Genomic DNA, 26,381 nt, shown 5'->3' on the forward strand with positions numbered 1-26,381 from the left:
TTGGACCACACTGAGAACCGTATTCAGTGCTGGTCGCCTCATTATAGGAAGGATGTGGAAGCTTTAAGAGAGGATGCTGAGGAGATTTATCAGGATGATGCCTGGACTGGAAAGCATGTCCTATGAGGAAAGGCTGAGCAAACTAGGGTTTTTCTCTTTGGAGAGGAGTATGAGAGGTGACTTGAAAGAGGTGTACAAGATGATAAGAGGCATTGATAGAGTGGACTTTTTCCCCAGGGCAGAAATGGCTAATATGAGGGGGCATAACTTTAAGGTCATTACCAAGAGCAATAGTAGAGACAGATAGATTAGGGACATTTGAGGGACTTTTATATAATCACATAGATGAAAGGAAAATGGAGGGCACGTGCGAGGGAAGGGTTAGATTGATCTTAGAGTCAAGTCAAATCACTTTTATTGTCATTTCGACCATAAGCTGCTGGTACAGTACACAGTAAAAACACAACAACGTTCCTCCAGGACCATGGTGCTACATGAAACAACACAAACCTACATTAAACTTCAGGCCTACACAGGACTACATAAAGTGCACAAAACAGTGCAAGACAGTACAATAATTAATAAACAAGACAATTGGCACAATAAAGGACAAATTACAATGTAATAATAAATGATGTAAATGTAAACAATGTTTTAGCAGGAATTGAGAAAGAAATGAGCAGAAATTGCAAAGGGAGTGGAGTGGCGTTCAGGTGGGTGGAGGTGTGTGTGTGTATGTGTGTATGTACGTATGTATGGGTTGGTCTCAGACTAGACTCTGGGAATTGAGGAGTCTAATGGCTTGGGGGAAGAAGCTGTTACGCACTCTGGTCAAAAGAGCCCGGATGCTTTGGTACCTTTTGCCAGATGGCAGGAGGAAGAAGAGTTTGTATGAGGGGTGCGTGGGGTCCTTCACAATGCTGTAGTGTAGGATTTCACAAATAAAACAAGATGAGGTACTTCATGTTTAAAAAAAATTGTAACAACTCATTTATTGCACTCTATACACTGAACACAAAGGGCAGTAACAGTACTTTATGTAATTACATCATCACATCAGACCAGCCTCTTAATGTGAACCCCAAATGAATGTCCGTCATTTCCACCAATTACATTACCCTACAGGAGTAGGTTAAGGGGTCAGCACAAAATTGTGGGCTGAAGGGCCTGTACTGTTCTATGTAACAAATGTTAAGCCAATAATTTAAATATTAATTAAGTTACTCCATGAAATTCAACACCATGATGAGAGAAAGGACTAAATATATATACAAAAATTTGGAAGTTTTAAATATAAAGTCAACAATGGAAACATTCAACAGGTCAGACAGCATCTGTGGAAGGAAAAACAGGATGAACGTTTCAGCTTAACAATCTTTCATTAGAATGGATGATTAGTTGGTACCCAATTATATGTGCAAAGTTCCTGTTTGATTAGCACTAAAATACCACTAATCAGTCTCAACCAATCCAATCTCAATCAGAGCCCAAGGACATAGATAACCTGTAACCTAACTAAAGCAGTCTAGAATCCTGTTGATCCTCAGTGTGCAGCCTAAAGCACACATTCTCTCAACCCAGTGTTACTAGACCTCGTGCCTTCTCCCAGTAACTATATATTATCATGGGCCATACAGAGAATGGAGTTAACAGAAAATAATTCCGCCATGATGGAATGGCAGAGCAGACTTGAGCAGAATGGACTACTTCTGCTCTTGTGTGTCCTATGGTCTTTCCAGAGTTTGACTGCAAACTTGTATTGTCAGAGAGCATGTTGATGGTATATCATTGCCCTGCGGATGTTAACTTTACAGCTCGTCCTCTTGACTGCTTCAGTTAACGAATCAAGAGAGTGTACGTCGTCTGCCTTCTGCACCTGGGTTTCCCTGTTTCTGGAGTGTGGTCACCAGAGACTGAAGAGTTTCCCTTGAGGATCTGAAGATGGGCTCTGTTTTTACAGCATCTCTGGAGGTGAGGTACAACATCGCAGTGAGAAGTGTACTGGGGCAACCATACGGTCGTGTTTGATAATGGATTTAATCTAAATTGTTTCTGTTGTAGACTCAGTGAAGAGCACCATGGTTTACCTATGTTTGTGGAACAAATACCAGATGGGGTGAATTTCCATGGGCAGATGAATCCACACTTTCAAGGTGCCGACACTTTCATCATTTGAAGGAAATCCTCAGACCTGGCATAAGATTCACGGCCAGCCAGGTAGCAGAGATCCTGGTCCTCACTACATGGAGGAGCCTTGGATAGAAGGCCAGTTACACGTAGCCGGTTACTTTTGGTAGGCCAACTTAGTCATAGTCATACTTTACTGATCTCTGGGGAAATTGGTTTTCGTTACAGTTGCACCATAAATAAAAAATAGTAATAGAACCATAAATAGTTAAATAGTAATAAGTAAATTATGCCAGGAAATAAGTCCAGGGCCAGCCTATTGGCTCAGGGTGTCTGACCCTCCAAGGGAGGAGTTGTAAAGTTTGATGGCCACAGGCAGGAATGACTTCCTATGACGCTCTGTGTTGCATCTCGGTGGAATGAGTCTCTGGCTGAATGTACTCCTGTGCCCAACCAGTACATTATGTAGTGGATGGGAGACATTGACCAAGATGGCATGCAACTTAGACAGCATCCTCTTTTCAGATACCACCGTCAGAGAGTCCACTTCCATCCCCACAACATCACTGGCCTTACGAATGAGTCTGTTGATTCTGTTGGTGTCTGCTACCCCCAGCCTGCTGCCCCAGCACACAACAGCAAACATGATAGCACTGGCCACCAGAGACTCGTAGAACATCCTCAGCATTGTCTGGCAGATGTTAAAGGACCTCAGGCAATAGAGATGGTTCTGACCCTTCTTGTAGACAGCCTCAGTGTTCTTTGACCAGTCCAGTTTATTGTCAATTCGTATCCCCAGGTATTTGTAATCCTCCACCATGTCCACACTGACCCCCTGGATGGAAACAGGGGTCACTGGTACCTTAGCTCTCCTCAGGTCTACGACCAGCTCCTTAGTCTTTTTCACATTAAGCTGCAGATAATTCTGCTCACACCATGTGACAAAGTTTCCTAACGTAGCCCTGTACTCAGCCTCATCTCCCTTGCTGATGCATCCAACTATGGCAGAGTCATCAGAAAACTTCTGAAGATGACAAGACTCTGTGCAGTAGTTGAAGTCCGAGGTGTAAATGGTGAAGAGAAAGGGAGACAAGACAGTCCCCTGTGGAGCCCCAGTGCTGCTGATCACTCTGTCGAACACACAGTGTTGCAAGCACACGTCCTGTGGTCTGCCAGTCAGGTAATCAAGAATCCATGACACCAGGAAAGCATCCACCTGCATTGCTGTCAGCTTCTCCCCCAGCAGAGCAGGGCGGATGGTGTTGAACGCACTGGAGAAGTCAAAAAACATGACCCTAATGTTTTTAGAGCATTTAGAGAACTTACAGCATAACTAACTCAAGCCTCCCAAAAACAGCACTATTAAGGGGATTTGGGAAGAGATTATGAAGTATATGTGCAAGCCACAGCAAGAAAACAGGTAAAATAGGTGCTGACAGAAAAGAGCACAGACACTTGGTACAGTTTTTTTCTGTGTGTAACAGTTCAGTAAAACAAAAGCCAGGATGAAAGGCAGATAGGGAAAGTGTGTGCAGACTTCTATGCTGAACACAGCCAAACTCTCCTTTGTCCAGCCTTTCTGTTAAAGCCTGGCAGCCAAGGTCACCAAGCATACCAAAACAAGATAAAGAATCAAAGCAACACACACACACACACATTCCCAGAGGAATTCAGCAGCTCAGGCAGCATCTATGGAGAAGAATAAACAGTTAATGTTTTGGGCTGAGACCCTTCTTCAGGACTGAGGAGGAAGAGGGAGATGCCCAAATTAAAAAGGGTGGGGGGAGGGGAAGAGGCTAGCTGGAGGGTGATAGGTGAAGCCAGGTGGGTGGGAAAGGTCAAGTGCTGGAGAAGAAAGAATCTGACAGGAGAGGAGAGTGGACAACAGTAGAAAGGGAAGGAGGAGGTGACACAGGGGGAAGTAATAGGTAGGTAAGAAGTGAAAGCTGTGGGGAATAGAGGAAGGGGGAGAAAAAAGAACCAAGTGAAGGATTCTGGAGAAACCCTTACAAATACAGTTGTTACTAATTCTCAAGTATTATTGGCCTTCAAAACAGATTTAATTGATTAAGAACACTTGAAATAAGTATTATGATTGGTCCTTAAATATGCAAGTAAGAGGTTTCAGCGGTGCAAAAGTTTCTATTGGATCAAAATCTGTATCTAACTAGTCAATTTCTGTATAAAAGTGGCATTTCTTTGTTCAGACTTTGGAACAGTTTGGTGATAGGGATCAAGCTTTGTGCACAAGTAAATGAAGTGCGATTGAAGAATGAGTGCAATTTTTCAGGGTCCAGTTAAATGGTGACAACAGATAGTGACAAAAAATAGTCAAGAATATGCTCAAAATGAAGATTTCCAATATCCCCACAACTCCTGGGAAAAATTTGTGGCCTATGAGTGCTTAAAGAAAAGAGCATTACCTTACTTCTGGTAATTTTCTCCTCACCCCCCCTCCCCCTCACCTTGCCCCCCCACCTCGTCCTGATGTCCCTCCTCCTTCTCTTTTTCCCACGATCCACTTTTTCCATCCATCATCTCCCTGCTCCTGACATCCTCCCCACCCATTTGGCTTCATTTATCACTTTCTAGCCTGCGCTCTTTCTTAATTCTGGCTTCTTCTCCCCACCCCACCCCCCTTCCCGGGGTTTCAGCCTGAAACATTAAGTATTTATTAATTGATAATAGATGCTGCCTGACCTACAGAGCTCCTCCAGCATTTTGTGAGTGTTGTTCTGGATTCTGCACCTGCAGAATGTCTGTAATACATTCCCGGAGAACGGTCTCAGCCCAAAACGTTGACTGTTTACTCTTTTCCATAGCTGCTGCCTGGGCTGCTGAGTTCCTCCAGCATTTTGCGTGTGTTACTTTGATTTTCCAGCATCTGCAGATTTTCTCTTGTTTCTGCAGAAACTCTTGTATTTCGGGATGGTATTGAGAATCGAGTCCACAAAGACTTTGTGAAAGCAACAGAAGGAACACACCACTTCTCAAACTACACACATCAAAGTTGCTGGTGAACGCAGCAGGCCAGGCAGCATCTCTAGGAGGAGGTACAGTCGACGTTTTGGGCCGAGACCCTTCGTCAGGACTAACTGAAAGAAGAGCTAGTAAGAGATTTGAAAGGGGGAGGGAGATCCAAAATGATAGGAGAAGACAGGAGGAGGAGGGATGGAGCCAAGAGCTGGACAGTTGATTGGCAAAAGGGATATGAGAGGATCATGGGACAGGAGGCCCAGGGAGAAGGAAAAGGGGGAGGGGGTAAAAAAGCCCAGAGGATGGGCAAGGGGTATAGTGAGAGGGACAGAGGGAGAAAATGGAGAGAGAGAGAAAAAGAATGTGTGTATATAAATAAACAAGGGCCAAAAGGCCTGTTTCTGTGCTGTAGTTTCTATGGTTCTAAATAACAGATGGGGTACGAGGGGGAGGTGGGGCATTAGCGGAAGTTTGAGAAGTCAATATTCATGCCATCAGGTTGGAGGCTACCCAGACGGAATACCTGTCAAACTACCTGTGCCAGTCCCATCTATGGTAGAATCTGTAGTTCCCACATTGACCTCAAAGCCATAGTGGAAGCTGTCTTCCTCCATCCCAAGGGACCTCCTGAGAAGTTGTCTGAAGTCAGAGTTGTAGTGAGCCAGAGACTGGTACTAGAATAATGGAGAGATAGGAAGGGGCTATATTGGCAGGGAAAGGGATGAACTTGGGGGGGGGGGGGCGGGATTTGAACGTTTTAAACATCGAGGCATTAATGCATGAAGTCGGTGTACCAGTTAATAAGGGGCACTTAGCAGGCGGCACACGACAGCAGAGTCGTGGAGAGAGGGAGGCTGGCCAAGGCCAGAGCCCACAACTGATTAGAGGCTGGTATGGTGCCAGTTTAATCAAAGCTGGTACGTCCATTTCAGCCGCCCAAGACAAATCCGGTTTCAGGCCGCCAATCCCATTCCGGGCATTTTCTCTTCTCCCTTCTTCCGCTGGGCAGAGGGTACAAATAGCCTGAAAGCACGTACCACCACCAAGCTCAAGGACAGCCTCTTCCCCACTGAACGCCAGTATAATAAAATTGACCTTTGACCTCACAATCTACCGCTCAGAACATTTCAACGTATTGTAAGCCTGCATTGCACTTTCTCCGTAACTGCACCACTTTATTCTGCATTTTGTTATTCTTTTCCCTTGTACCACCTCAATGCGTCATGGAATGATTTGATCGGTATGAACAGTTTGCAAGGAACACGCACAAAATGCTGGAGGAACTCTGCAGGCCAGGCAGCATCTGTGGAAAAGAGTAAATAGTTGACGTTTCAGGCTGAGAGCCTTCAGCAGGACTGGAGAAAATCCCCAGCATTTTGTGTGTGCTGCTTGGATTTCCGGCATCTGCAGAATTTTCTCGCTCGTGAATAGTTTGCAAGACGAGCTTTACACTGCAACTCGGTACACGTGACAATAATAAACCACGCTCATTCATTCGTCGGCTCCTTCTCTCTGGAACTCACCAGGCTTCCATCGCCACCGTGACCAGAGCCAGATTGCCCCGGGCCCGCCAACTAACGCCCGCGAACCCGGCGCCGCGCAGCCATGACCCGCGCCTCGATCCACCCAGCCGCCAACGAGCGGCGGCGACCCCCTCCCGCTCCGCGAACTGCCCTCTGGGATCTGTAGTCCACTGTCTCCCTTCTCCCGGCGAAAACATGCGTTAACCCCGCTCCTAGGAACTACAACTACGGCGCCAAGCCTCGCAAAGACTGGTCACCCGTTATTTACTTTTTTTCATTAACAATAAAATATTTTTGATAGAAATTCGCGAATGAAATGGTAATATTTGTTTCTGTGTTGAATTACTTAATTCAAATTGTTCCTCTATCTTACATTGACCTTGATTTTTATGTTTGACAGCTCGCTTATCCAACGGGAATTCAAAGGCGGCGGGGGCCGGCCAATAGAGTGAACGGAGGGGCGGGACGAGGTGGCCGCTAGGGTTTGCGGGAGATTTTCATGGCGTGCGTTCCCGGTTCCACAGCAGTGCCGATGTACGAGGTGAAGTCTTATCATCTGGGCGATGGCATGGTGGAGCTGCCCACCTGTATGTACAAGCTGTCCAGTTTCCACAGTTCCACCGTGGAAGCTCAGGTGAGAGGCTTTTTTCTTCCCCTTGGAGATCGAGGAGGGTTGGTTGGGCAGGCTTGCGCCGGTGCAGGCCACTTGGCAGACCGGTCCGCCTCCCGCCTCCCGCCTCCCGCCTCCCCCGAACCGGCTCGCTGAGCTGAGTCACGCCTGAATACCGAAAGGGAATAATTTTACAAAGCTTTCCGAAGATGCCGGAAATAAAGTAACACACACACACACACAAAAAATGCTGGAGGAACCCAAGCAGATTAGGCAGCATCTATGGAAAAGAGTAGAGTCAGCGTTTCGGGCTGGGATCCTTCAGCAGTACTGGAGGAAAAAAAGGCCGAGGGGTGGATTTAAAAGGAGGGGAGAGAAAAACACCAGGTGTGACAGGTGAAACCTGAAGAGGGAAGGGATGAAGTAAAGAGCTGGGAACTTGATTGGTGAAAGAGATACAGGGCTGGAGAAGGGGGAGCCTGATAAAAGAGGACAGAAGGCCATGGAAGAAAGAAAAGGGGGAGGAGCACCAGAGGGAGGGCAAGGAGATAAGGGGAGAGAGGGAAAAGGGGATGGAGGAAAATGGTGAAGGAGGGGGGTAAGGGGTCGGGGGCATTAGCGGAAGTTCGAGAAATCAGTGTTCCCAGACGGAATGTAAGGTGTTCCGAAATGGGAGTGGCTGGATTAGTTCTGATTCTGATAATACATGTGGTTGATTGTGATTCGAATAGTGGCCATCTGTGCTGGAACCCTTTCGGGTTTATTATCACTGAATTTTATGACGGGAAATCTGTCATTTTGCGGGACCAGTACAGTGCAAAGACATTTTAAAAACTATATATTATAAAGGAAATAAATAGTGCTTCAGATGAATAATGTGGGTGTTCATAGGTTTAGAAATCTGATGAAAGGGAAGAAGCTGTTTAGGCTCCTGTACCACCTCCCCAATAGCGCGCAAAGGGCATGTCCCAGATACTTAAAGTCTTTAATGATGATTGTTACCTTCATGGAACTGGCTGAGTCTACAATCTCTTGCGATCTTGTGCATTGGAGCCTCCACATCAGGCTCATGCAACTCATTGAAATGTTCTTGGCAGCATGTAGATGCCGAAGCTGATACTCCTGTTCAATTCTGTGATGGTTTCTGACGACAATCTCTGCTTCAAATGTCTGCTGCCCCTTAAATGGACGTAAAATCCCAGAGGACATTTAAAGTAGTATTTACAAATTTAAAGAGTTTATTTTTAAACTACATGTACACATGCACAGTATGTAAACACAAATGGTGTTGGTACATTGCAACATTTGTGCACTAAATTAGCATGTTATGGTGATAGGGTGATCTCTCTGGTAAGCACACTGGGAGGGATTGCAGTCTTCAAAGCTCCACCTCTGCCTTCCCTTCCTGGTGCAACCTGTCAGTCCCTCCCAATCCACCAATCACCTTGGACTCCTCTCCTATAACTCTCCTCCTCACAATCAGTCCTGATCAGGGTTTCGACGGCCCCGTTCCTCCCATAGATGCTGCTCAACCTGCTGAGTTTCTCCAGCGGAAGTGCTGTTGATCCAGATTGCATCGTCGGCAGCCTCTTGTGTGTCTGTAGCTCTTTTGCTCATGTCGCACCTTGCGTGCATCCCATAGGCAGTGGAAATGGAGGTAAGTAATGTATAGGGTCAGGATTTGAAATGGAATGTTCGAGGGTCAATTTTAAAGACACTACATCAAAATGCACAGTGTATCTGTCAAAGGTGGGGACTAAATATTCGAGGGTATTTGACATTTAGGAAAGATGCACAGGAATAGGAGGTGGGGTGATCTGTTTAAGGAGGCATGATGTTGATACAGTAATTGAAAAAGGACCTTGCTCAGCAAATTGCGATACAGAGTTGGGATCTGTTGGCATGGAGCAAAGAGGCAACTCGGGATGCAGCGGCAGTGTAGCAGTTAGCGTGACACTATTACAACTCGGGGCGTCGGAGTTTGGAGTTCAGTTCCAGCCTTCTCTAAGAAAGTTTGTACATTCTTCCCGTGTGGGTTTCCTCCCACGGTTCAAAGATGTTCCAGTTAGTAGGTTAATTGGTTATGTAAGTTGTCCTGTGATTAGCCTAGGGTTAAGTAGGTGGGTTGCTGGACGGCATCTTGTTGGGCCAGAAGGACCGGTTCTCCTGCTCTCTCTCTACGTAAAAATAAATGAAAAAAAAACATTGGTTGCTGCTGTTTTTAGGCCTTCAAATAGTTACAGAGATGTTGGGGAAGATATAAATGAGGAAATGTGATTGTCCGTCGTGTCCGATGACAGGAAATCTATGAGGGAGAGTTTTTAAAGTGGAAAATCCATCACACTGGGGCAGTTCACACTCTTGACCCCAGAAGTCCGGGTCCAGTGGTATGAACAAGTGTCACAAACTGGGATCTTCCTTAGTTGCAGTGTTTGACCATGACGTCTTCTGTGTCTCGTCATGCCCCTCGTTATCCACAGAGCGTTGCAGTACCACCTTTCTGGCTGTTGGATCTCACTGTAGATCTCGTGGCCCAGTCTGCTGGAGCTGACTTCAACTGCTAGGACAGGCCCCCTGTTCACCCCTCACCTGGTTTAGCCCGCCTGTTGAAGCGGTGTACCAGGGTCTATAGGGTGTCCAGGGTGGGGGGGCACCTCTGGCGAAGGGGCTTGCTGTGCCCATTTTGGGGCAGCTCACTCACCTTTGGTCCCCACCAGACACTCACCTGTGGCTCCAAATAAATAAGGAAATAGGGGTCGTGTAATGAAAATAATACAGTAATCATGGAGAACTTTATATAAAGACTAGCAAATCAATTTAGGAAAAAATTTCAGTGGTGAATTCCTAGATGGGTGTTGAGAAACTCACCTCATCTCTGAACTGATTCTACCATCAACAGACTCACTTGCCAGAACTCTGCAGCTTATATTCTTGGTGTTATTTATTTATCTATTCTATTTGCACAGTTTGTCTTTTGCACATTGGTTGTTTGTCTTTTGCATGGTGGTTGTTTATCATTTTTTTTGTGTATAGTTTTTTCATTGATTCTATTATATTTATTTTTCTATAAGAAGATATATGTATATTCTTCATATATAAGAAGATATATGTATATATCAAACTAGCCAAGGTAGTAGGTGGTGACATACATACTTTGATAATAAATTTACTTTGAGGTTTGACATTGACAGTGGACAGGCATTGTCCTGCACTTACAGAAATAATGGAGATTCTAGCAACAAATGTACTTTTTTTTTTAAAGCATAAGGACACTTGGTCCAATTGCAGAAGAAATTTAAAATTAAGATCTAAGGAAAAGGCTTAAAATTGCCAGTAAATCAAAAAGCCTGAGGACTGGGAGAATTAGAATTTAGCAAAGGATGATTCAGAAATGGATCAGGAGAAATAGAAAGTGAAAGTAATCTGGAAATATGCAATAAAAACTGAGTGTAAGAAGGGAAGGACTAAAGCACATTTGCAACCCTAACAGATAGATGCAGATGCTCTTATAATGGGGAATTTAAAAATTGGCAGAGGAATTCTACAAATTCTTCAGTGTCTGTCTTCACATTGGGCAAAAAGCTTCCCAGAAATACCAAGGTACTAAGGCGGACTGCAAACAAGAAAATAAAAGAAATTTAGATTACATAGAAATACTCCTACAGAAATATTTCTCATTAAGGAAGGAGAAAGACAGTCAGAACCACTGAACTGTTCACCTGAAGTCAATTGTTGGAAAAGATCCTGGAATCTGTTTTTTAAAAACAGGATGTGGTATTGGCTAGGGTTAGTGAATTGTGGGCTTGTCTCACAACACTTGCGGATTGCCCCCAGCACATTCTCAGACTGTTGGTTGTTGACACAAATCAACGCTTTTCAGTGTATATTTCAATGTACGTGTTACAAATAAAGCTAATCTTAAGGTCTTCTCTTAGAATGCTAGGAATTGGGGCTGGGGGGAACATGTGGGATTAGTTCCAGTTTGGAACAAGATAAAAACAGATTAAACTGCAATTGATGTTGGCAGTTGAAACCTTGCAATTCCTTCCCCATCCCTCACAGGTGCTGCTCAATATGCTGACTTCTTCCAGTAGATTACTTATCACTAGGAATAAACAGGTTCATCTCAGAGCATCTTCCCCATTCCTTTCCAGTGCTGAAGAAGGGTCTTGTCCTGAAATGTCAACAGTTTATTCCTGCAGAGATGCTGCCTGAACTGCTGAGATCCTCTAGCATTTTGTGTGTATTGCTCTGGATTTCCAGCATCTGCAGAATCTCTTGTTTTTAAGAGCTTGTATTTATTTTCCATCTTTCATAGGCAATACATTTCTCAACCAATTTTGGAATCCTAGGCATTGCTAAGATATTAAAAAATGTATAGCTAATTAGTACATAGAAAATTCCAACAGGCAGCAATACAACTAATGCACAACCTTCCAGCTCACAATGCTGCACTGAACTTTTAATCTACTCCTAAGATCAATCTAAACATTTCCTCCTAGATGGCCCTCCATTTTTATATCATCCATATGTCTCTAAGAGTTCCTTAAATGTTCCTAATGTTTTTCTTGTTTGGTTTTCAGAATGAAGATGAAACTCAGGAACTCTTGAATTTGGAATCAAGACAGACAGAGATGCTGAATCGTTTGTACGAGCTGAAGGCTGTCATCGATGGTCTCGCAAAGACTGTTCTCACTCCAGATGCTGACCTGGACGTGGCAGAAATTAACCATGCCTGCTCTGGGCCAACAGTTCAAACTGCAGTTAATTTAGATTCGCTACTGGGAAAGGTAGGTTTGAATCTTAACTTGACTCTTGATAAGTGAGTTGAGGGTGGCGGCACAAGTGAGTGTGGTTGCTGAAATATGGACCAGGGAACAATCTACTAGAGAGCTCAACAGGCTGAGCAGCATTGGGGTGGGGAGGGATGTGGGGGGTGCGGGGGAAAGACTTGTCAATGTTTCGGGTCAAAACCTGGCACCTGAAACCTGAAAGTCCTGATCAAGTTCAGTATAATTGTCATTCAACCATACCCCAAGTCAAGTTTATTGTCATTTCGACCATGGGCTGCTGGTACAGTACACAGTAAAAATGAAACAACGTTTCTCCAGGACCCTGGTGCTACATGAAAGAACACAAAACTACACTAGACTATGTGAGACAGCACAGGGCTACACTAGACTACGTAAAAACAAACATAAAAACTGCACTAGACTGCAGACCTGCACAGGACTACATAAAGTGCACAAAACAGTGCAGGGCAGTACAATAATTAATAAACAAGACAATAGGCACAGTAGAGGACAAATTACAATATAATAAATGATGTAGATGTCAGTCTAGACTCTTGAGTATTGAGGAGTCTGATGGCTTGGGGGAAGAAACTGTTGCACAGTCTGGTCGTCACAGCCTGAATGCTTCAGTACCTTTTGCCAGATGGCAGAGGGAAAAGTGTTTGTGTGAGGGGTGCGTGGGGTCCTTCAGAATACTATTAGCTTTGCGGGTGCAGCGTCTGGTGTAAATGTCTGTAATAGCGGGAAGAGAGACCCTGATGATCTTCTCAGCTGACCTCACTATCGGCTGCAGGGTCTTGTGATCCAAGGCGGTGCAGTTCCCGAACCAGGCAGTGATGCAGCTGCTCAGGATGCTCTCGATACATCCTCTGTAGAATGTGGTGAGGATGGTGGGTGGGAGGTGGACTTTTCTCAGCCTTCGCAGAAAGTAGAGACGCTGCTGGACTTTCTTGGCTGTGGAGCTGGTGTTGAGGGACCAGGTGAGATTCTCCTTGGGAATATTACCAAATGAGCCAGTGTTTGTCCAGACCCAGGACAAACATAGTACCAACAGGCACACATAGCACATAATTACAATAGCAGGAAAACATACGGTCACATGGTTGTAAATTGATGGTACGTGGGATGTTGTCTTGGAGTCATATTTCTGCAAGAACAGCCACTGCTCTTCCTCCTCATAGGTACATGCAGCTGCAGGTGAATGCAGTCCAGCTTATCTTTCACCAAGCAGCACTGATGGGAGGGTCCAGCCCCTAACCCAGCATGGACTCAGCGTGCCCACCACACCCCTGCTCTCTCACACTGCCTCCTGCCCTGGACGGCCGCAACAGTTGACACCTCAGTATGAGGGCCTGATCAATACAAAACCCAAGGCCATGCAGCTTCCCTACCGTTGGTCTCCCCAGTGAACCAGTAAACCAGGTTCGCAGTATTCTACATTACCCATGTCCTTCAGGGTCTTGTGATCACAAGAAAAACATCCAAGACAATCATTTGCACCATTGGTTGGACTACGCACCACCTCTGATGCCTTCTTCCCTGAGTGGCTAGCAGGCAACAATGTGGAATGTAACTTCATCGCTATGCAGCAACTCACTTGTGGGGTAGACCGGTAATAGCTGATGTTCTTATATTCAGTAGTGTCTTCTGATTGTAAAAAAAAAGACGTAAAGGACGCTACGACCAAGCGCACAGAAGCCATATTGATGAAGCGTCTTGGCCGGAAATGTCAAACCCTTTATTCCTTTCCATAGACGCTGCCTGACTTGCTGAGTTCCTCCAGCTTTTTGTGTGTGTTACTCTGGATTTCCAACACCTGCAGTATTTTATATGGGGTTGGCAGCTGGTCTCTCCCATTGGTGCTGCCCTCTGGTGTTCACTCAGTGCAAGGACAAGCTGGCCCAGAAAAACTCAGGGACTTGAGCGATATTATTTTTTTCTCTTTTTGTGACTGTTTTTCTGAAATTGCAACTATTTGTGTAATGTATTTTGCACCTTGGCCCCAAGGAGTAATTCAGGATGTTCACTGTCAGCCTCTATCGAGGAGGCACTCTGAACTCGTAAAATGCTGCGTTGGAGACCATAAGGACGTGAAAGGAAAAATATAATGTTACATTGCCCACAGTATCAAAGGTGTGAACAAAACGGGATCACAAACTCGTTCTCACGCTAAAGGAAGCAGCTTTGTCTCACTGTGGAAAGACATTTGGCTGTATTCATGTATGGATGAATGATCATTAAACTTGAAGTTGAATTATGTTGCCGTTGTACAAGTCATTGGTGAGGCTGCACTTGGAGTACTGTGTACTGCTTTGGTCACCCCGTTGTGAGAAAGATGTGGTTAAAATGGAAAGAGCGCAGAAACGATTTAGGAGGATATTGTGAGGACTAAGGGCCTTCGTTATAAGGAGAAGTTGGCCAGGCTGGGTATTTATTCCTTGGAGAGCAAAAGGGGAGCTTATAGAAATACTTTAAATTCTTTAGGATATGGCTAGGTTCACCCGTCTTGTAAAGACACTGCCCGGAAGAAGGCAATGGCAAACCACTTCTGTAGAAAAATTTGCCAAGAACAATCATGGTCATGAGTCCATGATTGTCTATGTCATTTGACACACTGCTTGATGATGATAGAATACACTGCCGGGAGTGATGGTTGAGGCTGATACATCAGAGACTCGAAGACAGGTACGGGCCAGAACGTAGCAGCCAGGTGCAGGCCCAGAGTATATCAACGTGACGGGGTCCAGGTCCTAGTGCAAAGGATGATCTGGTGCTTGGACAATTTAAATGTCAGGCTGGATGGATTGAGAACGTCAGGCGTCGGGACCAAAGTCGGGGGTGGAGTCAGTTCTGCTGTCCTTGGCACTGAGGCTGTGTCCTGCTTTGGACTTCATGTCTGTGAGCTTCGCGATGTTTTGCCCTGCTTTGTGTTGAACTAAGGGTGAGGCTGTGTGCCAGCTCTGGCTGCGCCAGGTTTCCTGTCTATGGACTCCATTTAATTCTGAATGCTGTTTCTTGTTTTTATTGTTCGCACGATTTGTGTTTCTCTCTCTCTCTCTTTGGGTGTTTGTTAGTCTTTTTTTATGGATTCTTTTGGGTTTCTTGTTTGGTGGCTGCCTGTAAGGAGACAAATCTCAGGGTTGTATAATTTATACATATTTTGATAATAAATGTACTTTGAACAGATGAAAGAAAAATGGAAGGTTATGGGCTATTTGGGGGAAAGGTTTGCCAGTGGAATCTGTGTATTAGCTGCCCCCCCCCCCTTGTATTTATAGTTTTTATTTGGGGATACAACATGGAACAGGCCATTTTGGCCCAACATGTCTCTCCGCTTTTCAACCCACCGATTTAACCCTAACCTAATCATGAGACAATTTACAATGACCAATTAACCTACCAACTAGTAGGTCTTTGAAATGCGGGAGGGAACCGGAGCATCCGGAGGAACCCCACACGCTTGTGGGAAGAACGTACAAACTCCTTACGGAAGACACCAGTATTGATCTCTGAATTCTGACACTCCAAGCTGTAATAGCATTGCACTAACCACTACACTACTGTGGCACCCTATCAAAATAGATTTCCTAAAATTACTACTCGAGTCACTTCTCTTGTTGCTGCAAAGGACATCTTGAAGAATTTTCTGTACCTGTAATGTGTGTTTCTGGAACCATCAAATCCAGGAAAACAGGTTTTTAAATTATAGTTAGGTGAGGCCAAACACAAACTAGAAGAACAGCACTTCCTGCTCCAGTTGGAAAAGTTGTTTGGCTTAATAATGGTTATTGTACAATCCAATGGAATGAACATTGAATTTTCCATTTCTGGATAATCTGCATCCCCGGGTGTTACTTTCTCTCTCTGCTCAATCCAGTCAGGTTCTCTTACTGCCCCACACACACGGACACACACCCACACACCTTCTGCGCTCGGCAGAGATGGTGCTCGGTGTCAAAGGGCTGGTCAGAGGCTAGGTGTTTTCGGACGGACTCAGAATCAGCTGTGGTCGGGTGCTTCCAATGCATTGACAGTTGTCGGTGCCTGGAGGTTTATGGCAGAGAGTGTTTCTGCTTCTGCCGCCTGCTATCAGGGAACTGTCGGGAGTCGATCGGAACTTTGAGACTTTTTTTAACTGTTCCTATGGTCTGCTCTTTATCAAATTACAGTATTGCTTTGCACTGCTGTAACTATACGTTATAATTATGTGGTCTTGTCAGCGTTAGTCTTTGGTTTGTCTTGTTTTTTTTGTGATATCACTCCGGAGGAACATTGTATCATTTCTTAATGCATGCATGCATTTCTAAATGACAATAAACGAGGACTGAGTGTCCTCATAATCTAATCTAATCTAATCTCCCATAACTAATTCTAAGTGCCCATCCTCTCTGAGCTTCCTTATCAGATTTCAGCACCTTCCGCCTTTTCAAGTTCCAGTTTATTGTCATCCAACCATATACATGTATACAGTTGAACAAAACATTGTTCCTCTGGGGCTAAGGTGAAAAACACAGTACATATAGTCACACATAGCACATACAGACTCAAAAGCAAGAAAGAGTTAGATAGAGCTGTTAAAGATAGTGGAGTGAAGGGATATGGGGAGAAGGCAGGAACGGGATACTGATTGTGAATGATCAGTCATGATCACAGTGAATGGCGGTGCTGGCTCGAAGGGCCGAATGGCCTACTCCTGCACTTATTGTCTATTGTCTAAATAATATTAACATGAGTCAATGCCACGGTGGCGTAGTAATAACTCAACGCTATTACAGCATGGGGCATTGGAGCTGGGAGTTAAATTCTGGTGTTCTCTAATAAGTTTGTACGTCCTTCCGATGAGCATGTGGGTTTCCTCCCACAGTTCAGAAATGTACCAGTTAGTAGTTGGTCATTGGAAATTGTCCTGTGAATAGGATAGAGTTAATAGATGGTTTGCTTGATGGTGCGGCTCATTGGGCTGGAAGGGCCTATTTGGCATTGTATCTCAAATAATTAAATACAATCTTAGACAAGTCCCTGAGAGACACGGCCTGAAGATTGACAGGTTGGCATGAAGTGCGAGGTGCACGTTTATGGTGAACAGTATAATGTTACTGGCACTACTATAATGAAACAAACACTTGTATAAATATGCGAAACTGCAGCAATAAAAGGTGCAAGGTGAGAGTGTGTCAGTGAGTTGGGGAGTTGGGAATGGCAGGGCATTCTGACAGGGTGTTCATGTGTGCTGGATGGCAGCAAGCTCTTGTCTCTCTACGTCACTTTCCAGCCGCTGTCATTCCCTTCTATACCCCTCCACCCCCAAACCTGGCTCCATTTGTTCCTTTTATCTTCTCTCCTTTATCTGTTCATAGATATCACCCACCAGCCACAGGTCTGCCACCACTTTCCCCACCTGACTTTGTCTATCAACCCCCCCCCCTCACCTATCCTTACCATCCCTGTCTACACCTCCCTCACCTTTCCTCATACTGGCTTTTCCTCTTCTACTTCCTCAGACCCGACGCAGGGTTTCGACATGAAATGTCCTCAAATCCCTCTGCTTCCACAGCGACTGTCAGACCTGCTGTGTTCCTCCAACATTCTGTTCCACATTCCTACCTTTGTAGTCTCTTGTCTCTTCCAATTACGGCAGCGTAGCAGTTTGTGTAACACTTTACAGCAATCAGGGTTCAATTCCTGTGAAGAGTTTGTACCCTCTCCCTGTGATCACGTGGGCTTCCTTGGGGAGCTTTGGTTTCCTCCCACCTTCCAGATGTGCTGGTTAGGGTTAGTGAGGTGGACATGCTACGTTGGTGCCAGAAGCATGGCGACACTTGCAGGCTGCCCCCAGCACATCCTCGGACTGTGTTGGTTGTTGATGCAAGCTACTCATTTGTGCTAATTTTTACATCTTTGCTGTTGACTTTTAATTATATTCAGTTTTTAAATGGGGCTTTGAATTGTATTTAGAATTTCTTAGATTTGTATCTACTTTGCTGGAAGTTCCAGTCAGTCCATACCCAGTGAAGTACATGAAAATTAGAAGTATTTGGGGTATTTGGAGAAAGCACAACAGTAATGTGACAAATAAAGCTAATCTCTTTTGTCAATTAAACTTTCATGAGTCACAAAAGAGTACAATTCTGACTGAGTAACACACACAAAATGCTGGAGGAACTCAGCGGGTCAGAGAGCATCTAGAGTTGATGTTTCGGGTTGAGACTGTTCATTAGGACTGGAAAGGAAAGAGAGTAAGCCAAAATAAGGTAATGGGGGGGGGGGGTGGCAAGAGTACAAGCTGGAAGGTGATAGGTAGTTAGCCCTGATGAAGGGTCTCAGCCCGAAGCGTTGACTGTACCTCTTCCTATAGATGCTGCCTGGCCTGCTGTGTTCACCAGCAATTTTTATGTGTGTTGCTTGAAATTCCAGCATCTGCAGATTTCATCGTGTTTGCAAAATATAAGGTGTTACTTCTCCAACCTGAGAATGGCCTCATTGTGGCAGTAGAGGAGGCTGTGGACCGACATGTCAGAATAGGAACGGGGAGTGTAATTAAAGTGGTTGGCCACCGGGAAATCCCGCATGATATAAAGACAGAGTTTAATTATCACTGAAGCCCTCTGGATTTTTACAGTGAAACAATTTCAAAGTATATGGGGCAAAGATGAAGGGAAGAAGGTTGTGATGCAGTGTGGATAAATGCCTTGCCTGTCTTCCTGTGCTGTGCGTGGCACCATGTTACACTCACAACTGTTCTTAATTTTAGAACTCTGGTGCCCTCAGAGACATCGTCATCAATGCCAACCCCTCCGAAGTACCGCTGTCCCTGTTGGTCCTACACAACTTGCTGTCTGAGCAATATCGGGTGCTGCCTTCAGTGCATGTGCACTCCACCATGCAAAACGTTCCCTCCCAGCTCTGGAACTGTTTGGGAAAGGAAAGCATTTGTCCGTCCCGGCAGGAATATCAGCTGGGCTTCACCCTTGTCTGGAAGGATGGTAAGGGAGGAAAATAATAATACAAGCATTGACAAAGGTTTCTTGATTGAATTGTTGAAGTTTACTATTTAGAAGCAATTTTAAAACCAGTTCATTTCCTTTCATCAAGGATTACAGAGCAAAATATTATAATTCCTAGACTAAAAGCTAAAAATCAGAATCTGGTTTAATATCACGGGCATATGTCATGATATTTATTATTGCAGCAGTACATTGCAATATATAATTTTAAAAACTATCTATTATAATAAATGTTTTAAAAATTTATATTAAATAAGCAGTGCAAAAAAGGGCAATATCAGATAAATAGTCCTCTTGGATCCCTGTTTTCCTGTAAATTTGCATGCAGTTAGTTAAATGCACTCTATAAATCTGTATCTGGGGAAACTTGGACTTTAAAACAGGCTGTAGGCTGAGTGTTTCAAGGCTAGGACCCGAAGGGAAATTAGACAGTATGGGGATTGAGCTAGAAAGACTTGGAATCAGGTTTATTATCACAGATTTATGATGTGAAATTTGTTTTGTGACAACAGTACAGTGCAAATAAAAAAGCAATAATACAGGTAGCCATGGCACCCACCTGGGACCCAGTAATGCCTGCTTTTTGTTGGCTACCTGGAACAGTCCATGTTTAAAGCCTTCCCCAGTAATGCTCCCAAGTCTTTCAGTGTTAGATTGATGACTGCATTGCCACTGCTTCATGCACCCATGCTGAACTCATCAATTTCATCGACTTTGCCTCCATCTTCTACCCTGTCCTTAAATTCACTTGGTCCATTTTTGACACCTCTCCCTTTCTTGATCTCTCTGTCACCATAGGTGGAGACAAAAACCAACATCTTTGATGAACTTACCAATTCCCACAGCTATCTTGACTATACCTCTTCCCACCCTGTCTCCTGTTTAAAAAAAAAATGCTGTTTCATTTTTTCCATTCCTTTGTCTCCACCACATCTGTTCTCAGGATGAGATTTTCCTTGCCAGGGCATCAGACGTGTTCTCCTCCATTTCCCAGACATCTATGCTCAGCCCATCTTCCTGCCATCTTAACATAGATAGAGGTCCTCTTGTCCTTACCTACCTCCCCATGAGGTTCCGCATTCAACACATCTTTACCTTCCCCATACTCTCCGCTTTCTACAGGGATCACTCCCTTAGTGATTCCCGTGTCCACTTGCCCCTCACCACTAATCTCCCTCCATGCACATATTCTTGCAAGTGACAGAAATGCTACACCTTCCCATTCACCACCTCCCTCATCTCCATTCAGGACCATAAACAGTTCTTACAGGTGAGGCAACACTTCACCTGCAACTCTTCTTGGGCCTACAGTATCCGCTGCTCCTGATGCGGCCTCCTCTACACTGGTGAGATCTGACATAAATTGGGGGACTGCTTTGTTGGGCATCTCTGTTCCATCTGCAAAAAGTGGTATTTCCTGATGGCCAGTCAATTTAATTCCTATCCCCATTCCCATTCTGACATGTTGTCCGTGGCCTCCTCTTCTCCGCGATGAGGCCACTCTCAGGGTGTAGAAGCAACCCCTGATATTCTGTCTGTGTAGCCTCCAAACTGGTAAATTTTTTCCCCCTACCCCGTCACTCTTCAATTCCTCACTGACCCCTCCCCCTCACCTATACTCTAGCTCTCGAGCCCCTTCTGCTTCTCTTTTTCGTCAGAGTACTCTCCCCTCCTGTTAGATTCCTCTTTCTTCAGCCCTTTACCTTTTCCACTTATCCCCTCTCAGCTTCTTCCTACAACCCCCTCCCCCCAGCCACCTGGCTTCACCTGTCACTTTCTAGCTTATATTTCTTTCCCTCTTCCTCATCACCTTATTTTGGCATCTCCTCCCTTCCTTTCCAGTCCTGATGAAGGGTCCCAGCCTGAAACGTCGAAGGTTTATTTCCCTTGATGCTGCCTGACCTGCTGAGTTCCTCCAGCATTGGCCAGACTGGTTCAAACTGACAGGAAGATGGCAGTAACTCAGATAGACTTGCGTTACAACTGGTGTGCAGAAGTTCATCACTGAATGCACAGCACGTCGAACCTTAGGCTACAGTAGCGGAAGACCATTCTTGTACCCAGTAAAGTAGCCAATGAGCGTATATAATAAATTAAATTAAATAAATAATGCAACAAAGGGCAAAAATAGTGAGGTAGTATTCATGGGTTGGTTCATTGTCCATTCATTGTCTTCCTCTATGTAGATTCAGTGGGACAGAGTATTTCCCATGCCCAATGTTTGGTTTCAGTAGCCACAAAGTAACAGTTGGAAATTATGTATAGGTTTTATTTCCTAAAGAGTGGTTCTCATTTTAGATAATCCATAATAATGCCGTCCATTATTTAACCCCAGAATGATTCCTGACAGTCTCCAATAGTTTGGAAGCACGTAGACGTACAAATTAAAGAGCGCGGCACGTCACTTGATCCCTTGTGCCAGTTCCACCATGTAGCTGGCTCTAACCTCAGCTCTGCATTTGTGTCTGCTCGTACTCATCTCTCACTCCCTTGCTTGTCAAAAGTCTGCTCAAACACTCTTTGAGGAACAACTTCTTACTTTAAAACAATAACCCCTTTTGTTAATTTTTTTTTATTTAGAGATACAGCAGGGTAGCAGCTCTTACGGCCAAACAAGCCTGTGTTGTCCAATTATACCCATGTGACCAAATAACCCGTACGTCTGTAGGATGTGGGAGGAGACTGGAGCGCTTGGAGGAAACCCATTCATAGAGAGAGCACAGACAGTGGTGGAATTGAACCTGGATTGCTGGCGCTAACCACTACACTTCTGTGCCATCCAAAATGTTGTTAGATTTTCCCGCAAGAAGAGACATCCCCACACCCACCCTGTTGAAACCCCTCGGGATTTTATGTACTTCAGTTAAGCCGAGCGTTTCCAACCTTTCTTCATAAGACAACTCATCCATTCAAAGTTCAGAGTATGAATACCATATACAACCTGGAAATTCGACTCTGCACAGGCAGTCACAAAACAAGGAAACCCAATAGAACACATTAAAAAGGACCGTCAAACACCCATTGTGCAGGGGGAAGAAAAACAAATCATTCAGACAATAAAAATAAGCAAATAACATTCAGAACACCCAGAAATTAAAAGCAGCAGAATTTCTTTCCTGCCAATCCCCCACTGTAGACTGGTACACATTTGCCCTCCTTCCTCTTCCTAAAGTCAATGTTTTGCTGGCGTTGAGTGAAAGATGGTTGTCATATCAACCAGGTGTTGTACCTCATTCCTGTACATTGGCCAGCTGTCAGTTTGTCCATTGGATAACAACATAGAGATTTTGGATCATGTCAGTTTGCGAGTGGTGGGATAATTAACCCTGTTGTATTTGCTGTTTCCATTACTGGACATTCCATCTCACTAGAAACTGCTAATTTGATCTGGCCCACACCTTCATTACCCTCGTCCAGTTCCGCTGACCTTTATCGGGGTAGGGGCTTCATTTTTTATTATTAGTTCTGAGCATTGGGGTGTGTAGGCATGGGCATTGTTTAATGTTGTAGATCTTTTAAGGTCGGGATGTGAGTGTGGGGTTGAAGGGAGTGGGATCTGAAGGCCAGGAGAGTGTTTTTGGGAGAGTACAGTTCTGTCGGGGGATGGTTTCTGAGGGCTTATGGGGAGATTTGTTGAGGCTGGAAGGTGTTGGTTAGGACTGTAGTTGTTAGGATTGGGTTAAGGTGTGGGTGGTGTGAGGGCAGTGTAGTCTGAAGGTCATCATCCACCATACATGACAGCTCTTATTTTTGTTTTGGCAGTGCCCAAACCTCAGATGAAGTTCAGCGTCCAAAGCATGTGCTGCATCGAAGGCGAGGGAAATGTCGCTCGCTTCCTCTTCGCATTACTGGGCCACGAGTATGATGCAGTGACCTCCACACAGATCGACAGCTGGGTGGACATCGCCATCTTCCAGCTGAGGAACGGAAGCAGCAAGGAGAAGGCAGCAGTCCTGCGCTACATGAACTCTGCCCTTGACAAGAGCCCCTGGGTGGTGGGAACCGACCTGACACTGGCTGATGTGCTGCTGTACTGTGCCTTACTGGAGATAGGGTTTGCAGGTATCCCTGCTAACATCCAGAGATGGGTGAAGTCATGTGAGAATCTGTCATGCTTTAATCTGGCATTGAAACCATTGCAGTAAATTTCATGGGTTATAAGGAAACTATCCTCTAATTCTTGTGGCATTCAAAATTAGCTCTTAATATTTACTCAAGGATATACCTATTTAAACTATGTAATAAATATTTTTAAAGGCACTTAAGTTTCAATTTGCTTGTATTTTCTTACAAAATGGGAGGAAGCCATTTGAATCTATGGTACCTCCTGCAGCAATCCTGTCAATTCCATTCCCCCCCACCCTTTTCCTTTAGTCTCTATTTCACATGCTAGCATTCCCTTCTAAAATCTCCTGCCGCCTCTCTACACCAAGGGCAATAATTCAGAATCGGATGCGTTGTTAAATTTGTTGTTTTGCAGCAGCAGTCTGTGTAATACATAAAGGATACACTCAAAATGCTGGCGGAACTCAGCAGATCAGGCAGCATATATGGAATAGTGCAAGTTTCAGGCAGAGACCCCTCATCAGGACTATAATTTACATTGAGATATATTTTAAAAATACATAGTGCAAAAGGAGAGCATGTCCATTGTCCATTTAGAAATCTGATGGTGGAGGGGAAGAAGCTGTTCCAAAAACAACGAGTATGCATCTTCAGGCTCCTGCACCTCTTCCCTGATGGTAGTAATCAGAAGATGGCATGTACTGCAGGGTCCTTAATGATGGATGCAGCCTTTTCGAGGCATTGTCTTTTGAAGATTTCCTTAATGGTCGGGAGACTAGTGCCCATGATGGAGTTGGCTGAGTCTACAACCCTTTACAATCTTTGCATTGGCCCCTCCATACCAGACAGTGATGCAATAGGCAATTAACCTACCAGCACGTCTTTGTGGGCACTGGGGTGGGGGATAACTTCCACGATGACTGGCAGAATGTGAGAACCCCGCAGAGCACCCGAGGTCGGGTTGATGGAGCTATGTATTACTTCCACCTGCTGCTGCAGAACCTTGATCGGTGCAAGCAAAATCATAAAAATGGCTTGTGTCTTAAAAAAAAGTATTATTTATTATCAGAGTACATACATGCCACCACATACAACTCTGAGATTATTTTTCTGCAGGTGTACTTAGTAAATCTATAGTACAGTACCTGTAATAGTAAATAGGATCAATGGACAACTGTGCAAATGCAGGTGTAAATAAATAGCAATAAGTAACGAGCATGAAATAACAAGATAAAACAGTCTTTAAATAAATGGAGTTATCTCCTTTTGTTCAAGAGCCTGATGGTTGAGGGGTAGTAACTGTTCTTGAACCTGGTGATGTGAGTCTTGAGGCTCCTGTACCTTCTACCTGATAGCAACAGGGAGAAAAGAGTAAGGTCTAGGTGTGAGGATCTTTGCTTTCCTATGGCAACGTTTCATGTAAATGGTTGGGGGAAAATAGGGTAGATTCAGTGATCTGAAACATGACAAAGCAGCTGTGGTAAAACATGGGCAAGAACTTACCAGGGAAAGGAATTTGGGAATCAAACAGAAACCCCAATCAACCACTCCTACTGTTTCATACACATACTGTATCTCTAGTGATTCTGTTCACTATAACTTCCCCAAGAATGATTTTTATATATGTGCCTAAGACTTTTGCACAACAGTATTTGTCAATGTGGAGTGGAGAGCAATCTTGTAAATCTGTCGGGAGCAGAGGATGTTGGGAACGGTGAAGGTGGAGCACCGCAGGAGGGGTGTGGGATGGGTGACAGAGAAGGAATGCCACAGGCTGGGGGGGGGGTGGCGCAGACACACACCCAGCTCTGAGACAGCAGGCAAGGTCATTTGATTTCAAACAATTGGTTTAGTGAGCATTACAGAGTGTCTCTCTGGTGCTTCCCACTCCCTTCCCCAAACATGATTCCCCTTTTTGCCTCAGTCCACAACAGAGAGCCATATCAGAATCAGGTTTATCATAACTTATTTCTCATGTTTTTTTTTGGCAACAGTAGTACAGTGCAATACATAAAATTACTTCAAAAGTCTTAGGCATCTTGGGTATATATATCCGGGTTAATATGCTTCATTTTAAAGTCCAGACCCTTGTTTTCAAATCTTATCTCTGGTTTTACTCCTGCCCCATCCCTACTTTCCTCCAATCCTTGCACATCCTGGATTTTATGATTACTCCATCAGTGTTGGGAGTGTCTTAAGTTGTCAAGCTATAAAATTCCCTCCCTAAATCCCCACCTTTCTGGATCACTGTCCTCCTTAAAATACATCTTTTCCCAAACCCACTTTTAACAATTTATGTAGGTCTGAAATTTGTATAACGCTCCTGTAGGTGCCTTGATGTAATTATCTTGAAGGTATATAGCAGTACACACTTGGGTTCAATTTTAAACAGTGGAAGGATTAAGTTTAATAGATTATTTTGGGAGCTTGGTTCGGAAGAATTCTTTACCTGGGACAAACTACATTGCATGTGGTTTTGCTGCTGTCTGGAATGAGTGTGTACATTCTTCCAGTTTCCTTTGGGTTCTTCAGTTTCCTCCCATATTTGAGACGTAGTTCAGGTTAGTGAGTTGTGCCGGAAGCATGTGGGCTGCCCCCCAGCACATCACTGACACGAATGGCACATTTTACCATGTGTTTTGATGTACATCAAATTTCAAAGTAAATTTTGTTATCAGAGTGTGTGTGTATATATATATCACCACATAGAACCCTGAGATTCATTTCCTGTGGGCATACTCAGCAAATCTGTACAACAGTAACTGAAACACTGGTTCCGGCAGCTGAATAAGTCTAGGGAAGACAATCCCGGGCCTCGCTTGAGGTGCGAGCCCACCCCAAACACCATTTGTGTGGATGCTGCGTGATTCGTCACCCTGTTACAAATCAGTACCACAAAATAACAGACAGTACATCACATACAATTAAACGATAGAGCTTTATAATTCTTAATTTGACTGAAAAAGAAAAGGGGCCATTTTGATGAAAGTCTAATGTGCACAAGTTGGGGCTCACGGTTTCCCCTTCGCTGATCCTCCTCTGATCTCCCCAGGCTTCATCAGCTCTTGGCCCCGCTCCAGGTCGAGTCCAATGACCTCTTCTATGCAGCGTCTTCTCCCTTCGTCGCCCACTGAACAAAGACCCAGCTCACCCCAGTGTCAGGCACACAACACGAAAACACACTCCCTTCACTGGACGGCTCACATTCCAAAGTACCCGTTATCTCTGACTGTCCTGTCCTCTTCACGTGCCTTGCATGAATTGACAGGCAGATGAACTCCAT

The 26,381-nt window shown here is 44.5% G+C and overlaps 2 protein-coding genes across 2 annotated transcripts in view; one reads left to right on the forward strand and one right to left on the reverse strand.

Moving 5' to 3' along the window:
* Nucleotides 1-6,751, reverse strand: part of pms2 (PMS1 homolog 2, mismatch repair system component) — a 44,941-nt gene extending 38,190 nt beyond the window's left edge. The window contains exon 1 of the mRNA XM_072269143.1: nucleotides 6,627-6,751. Within this exon, the coding sequence (XP_072125244.1) occupies nucleotides 6,627-6,637 (11 nt within the window). The 5' untranslated portion in view covers nucleotides 6,638-6,751. The remainder of the gene's footprint in view (nucleotides 1-6,626) is intronic.
* Nucleotides 6,752-7,096: 345 nt separating this feature from the next.
* On the forward strand, nucleotides 7,097-23,308 carry aimp2 (aminoacyl tRNA synthetase complex interacting multifunctional protein 2). The gene is made up of 4 exons (XM_072269146.1): nucleotides 7,097-7,260; nucleotides 11,820-12,026; nucleotides 18,781-19,012; nucleotides 22,796-23,308. Exons 1-4 carry the CDS (start codon nucleotides 7,126-7,128, stop codon nucleotides 23,176-23,178), a joined length of 957 nt encoding a protein of 318 aa, XP_072125247.1. The 5' UTR covers nucleotides 7,097-7,125; the 3' UTR covers nucleotides 23,179-23,308.
* The last annotated feature ends 3,073 nt before the right edge of the window (nucleotides 23,309-26,381 follow it).

Source organism: Mobula birostris, chromosome 9 (genome assembly GCF_030028105.1).
Source record: "Mobula birostris isolate sMobBir1 chromosome 9, sMobBir1.hap1, whole genome shotgun sequence".
NCBI lineage: Eukaryota > Metazoa > Chordata > Chondrichthyes > Myliobatiformes > Myliobatidae > Mobula > Mobula birostris.

Excerpts from the sequence above, each read along its gene's own strand:
- aimp2 (XM_072269146.1), top strand. The coding sequence starts at position 7,126 with ATGGCGTGCGTTCCCGGTTCCACAGCAGTGCCGATGTACGAGGTGAAG. Across the intron at positions 12,027-18,780 it reads TAGATTCGCTACTGGGAAAG|AACTCTGGTGCCCTCAGAGA; the intron begins GTAGGTTTGAAT and ends TCTTAATTTTAG. Across the intron at positions 19,013-22,795 it reads CACCCTTGTCTGGAAGGATG|TGCCCAAACCTCAGATGAAG; the intron begins GTAAGGGAGGAA and ends TTGTTTTGGCAG.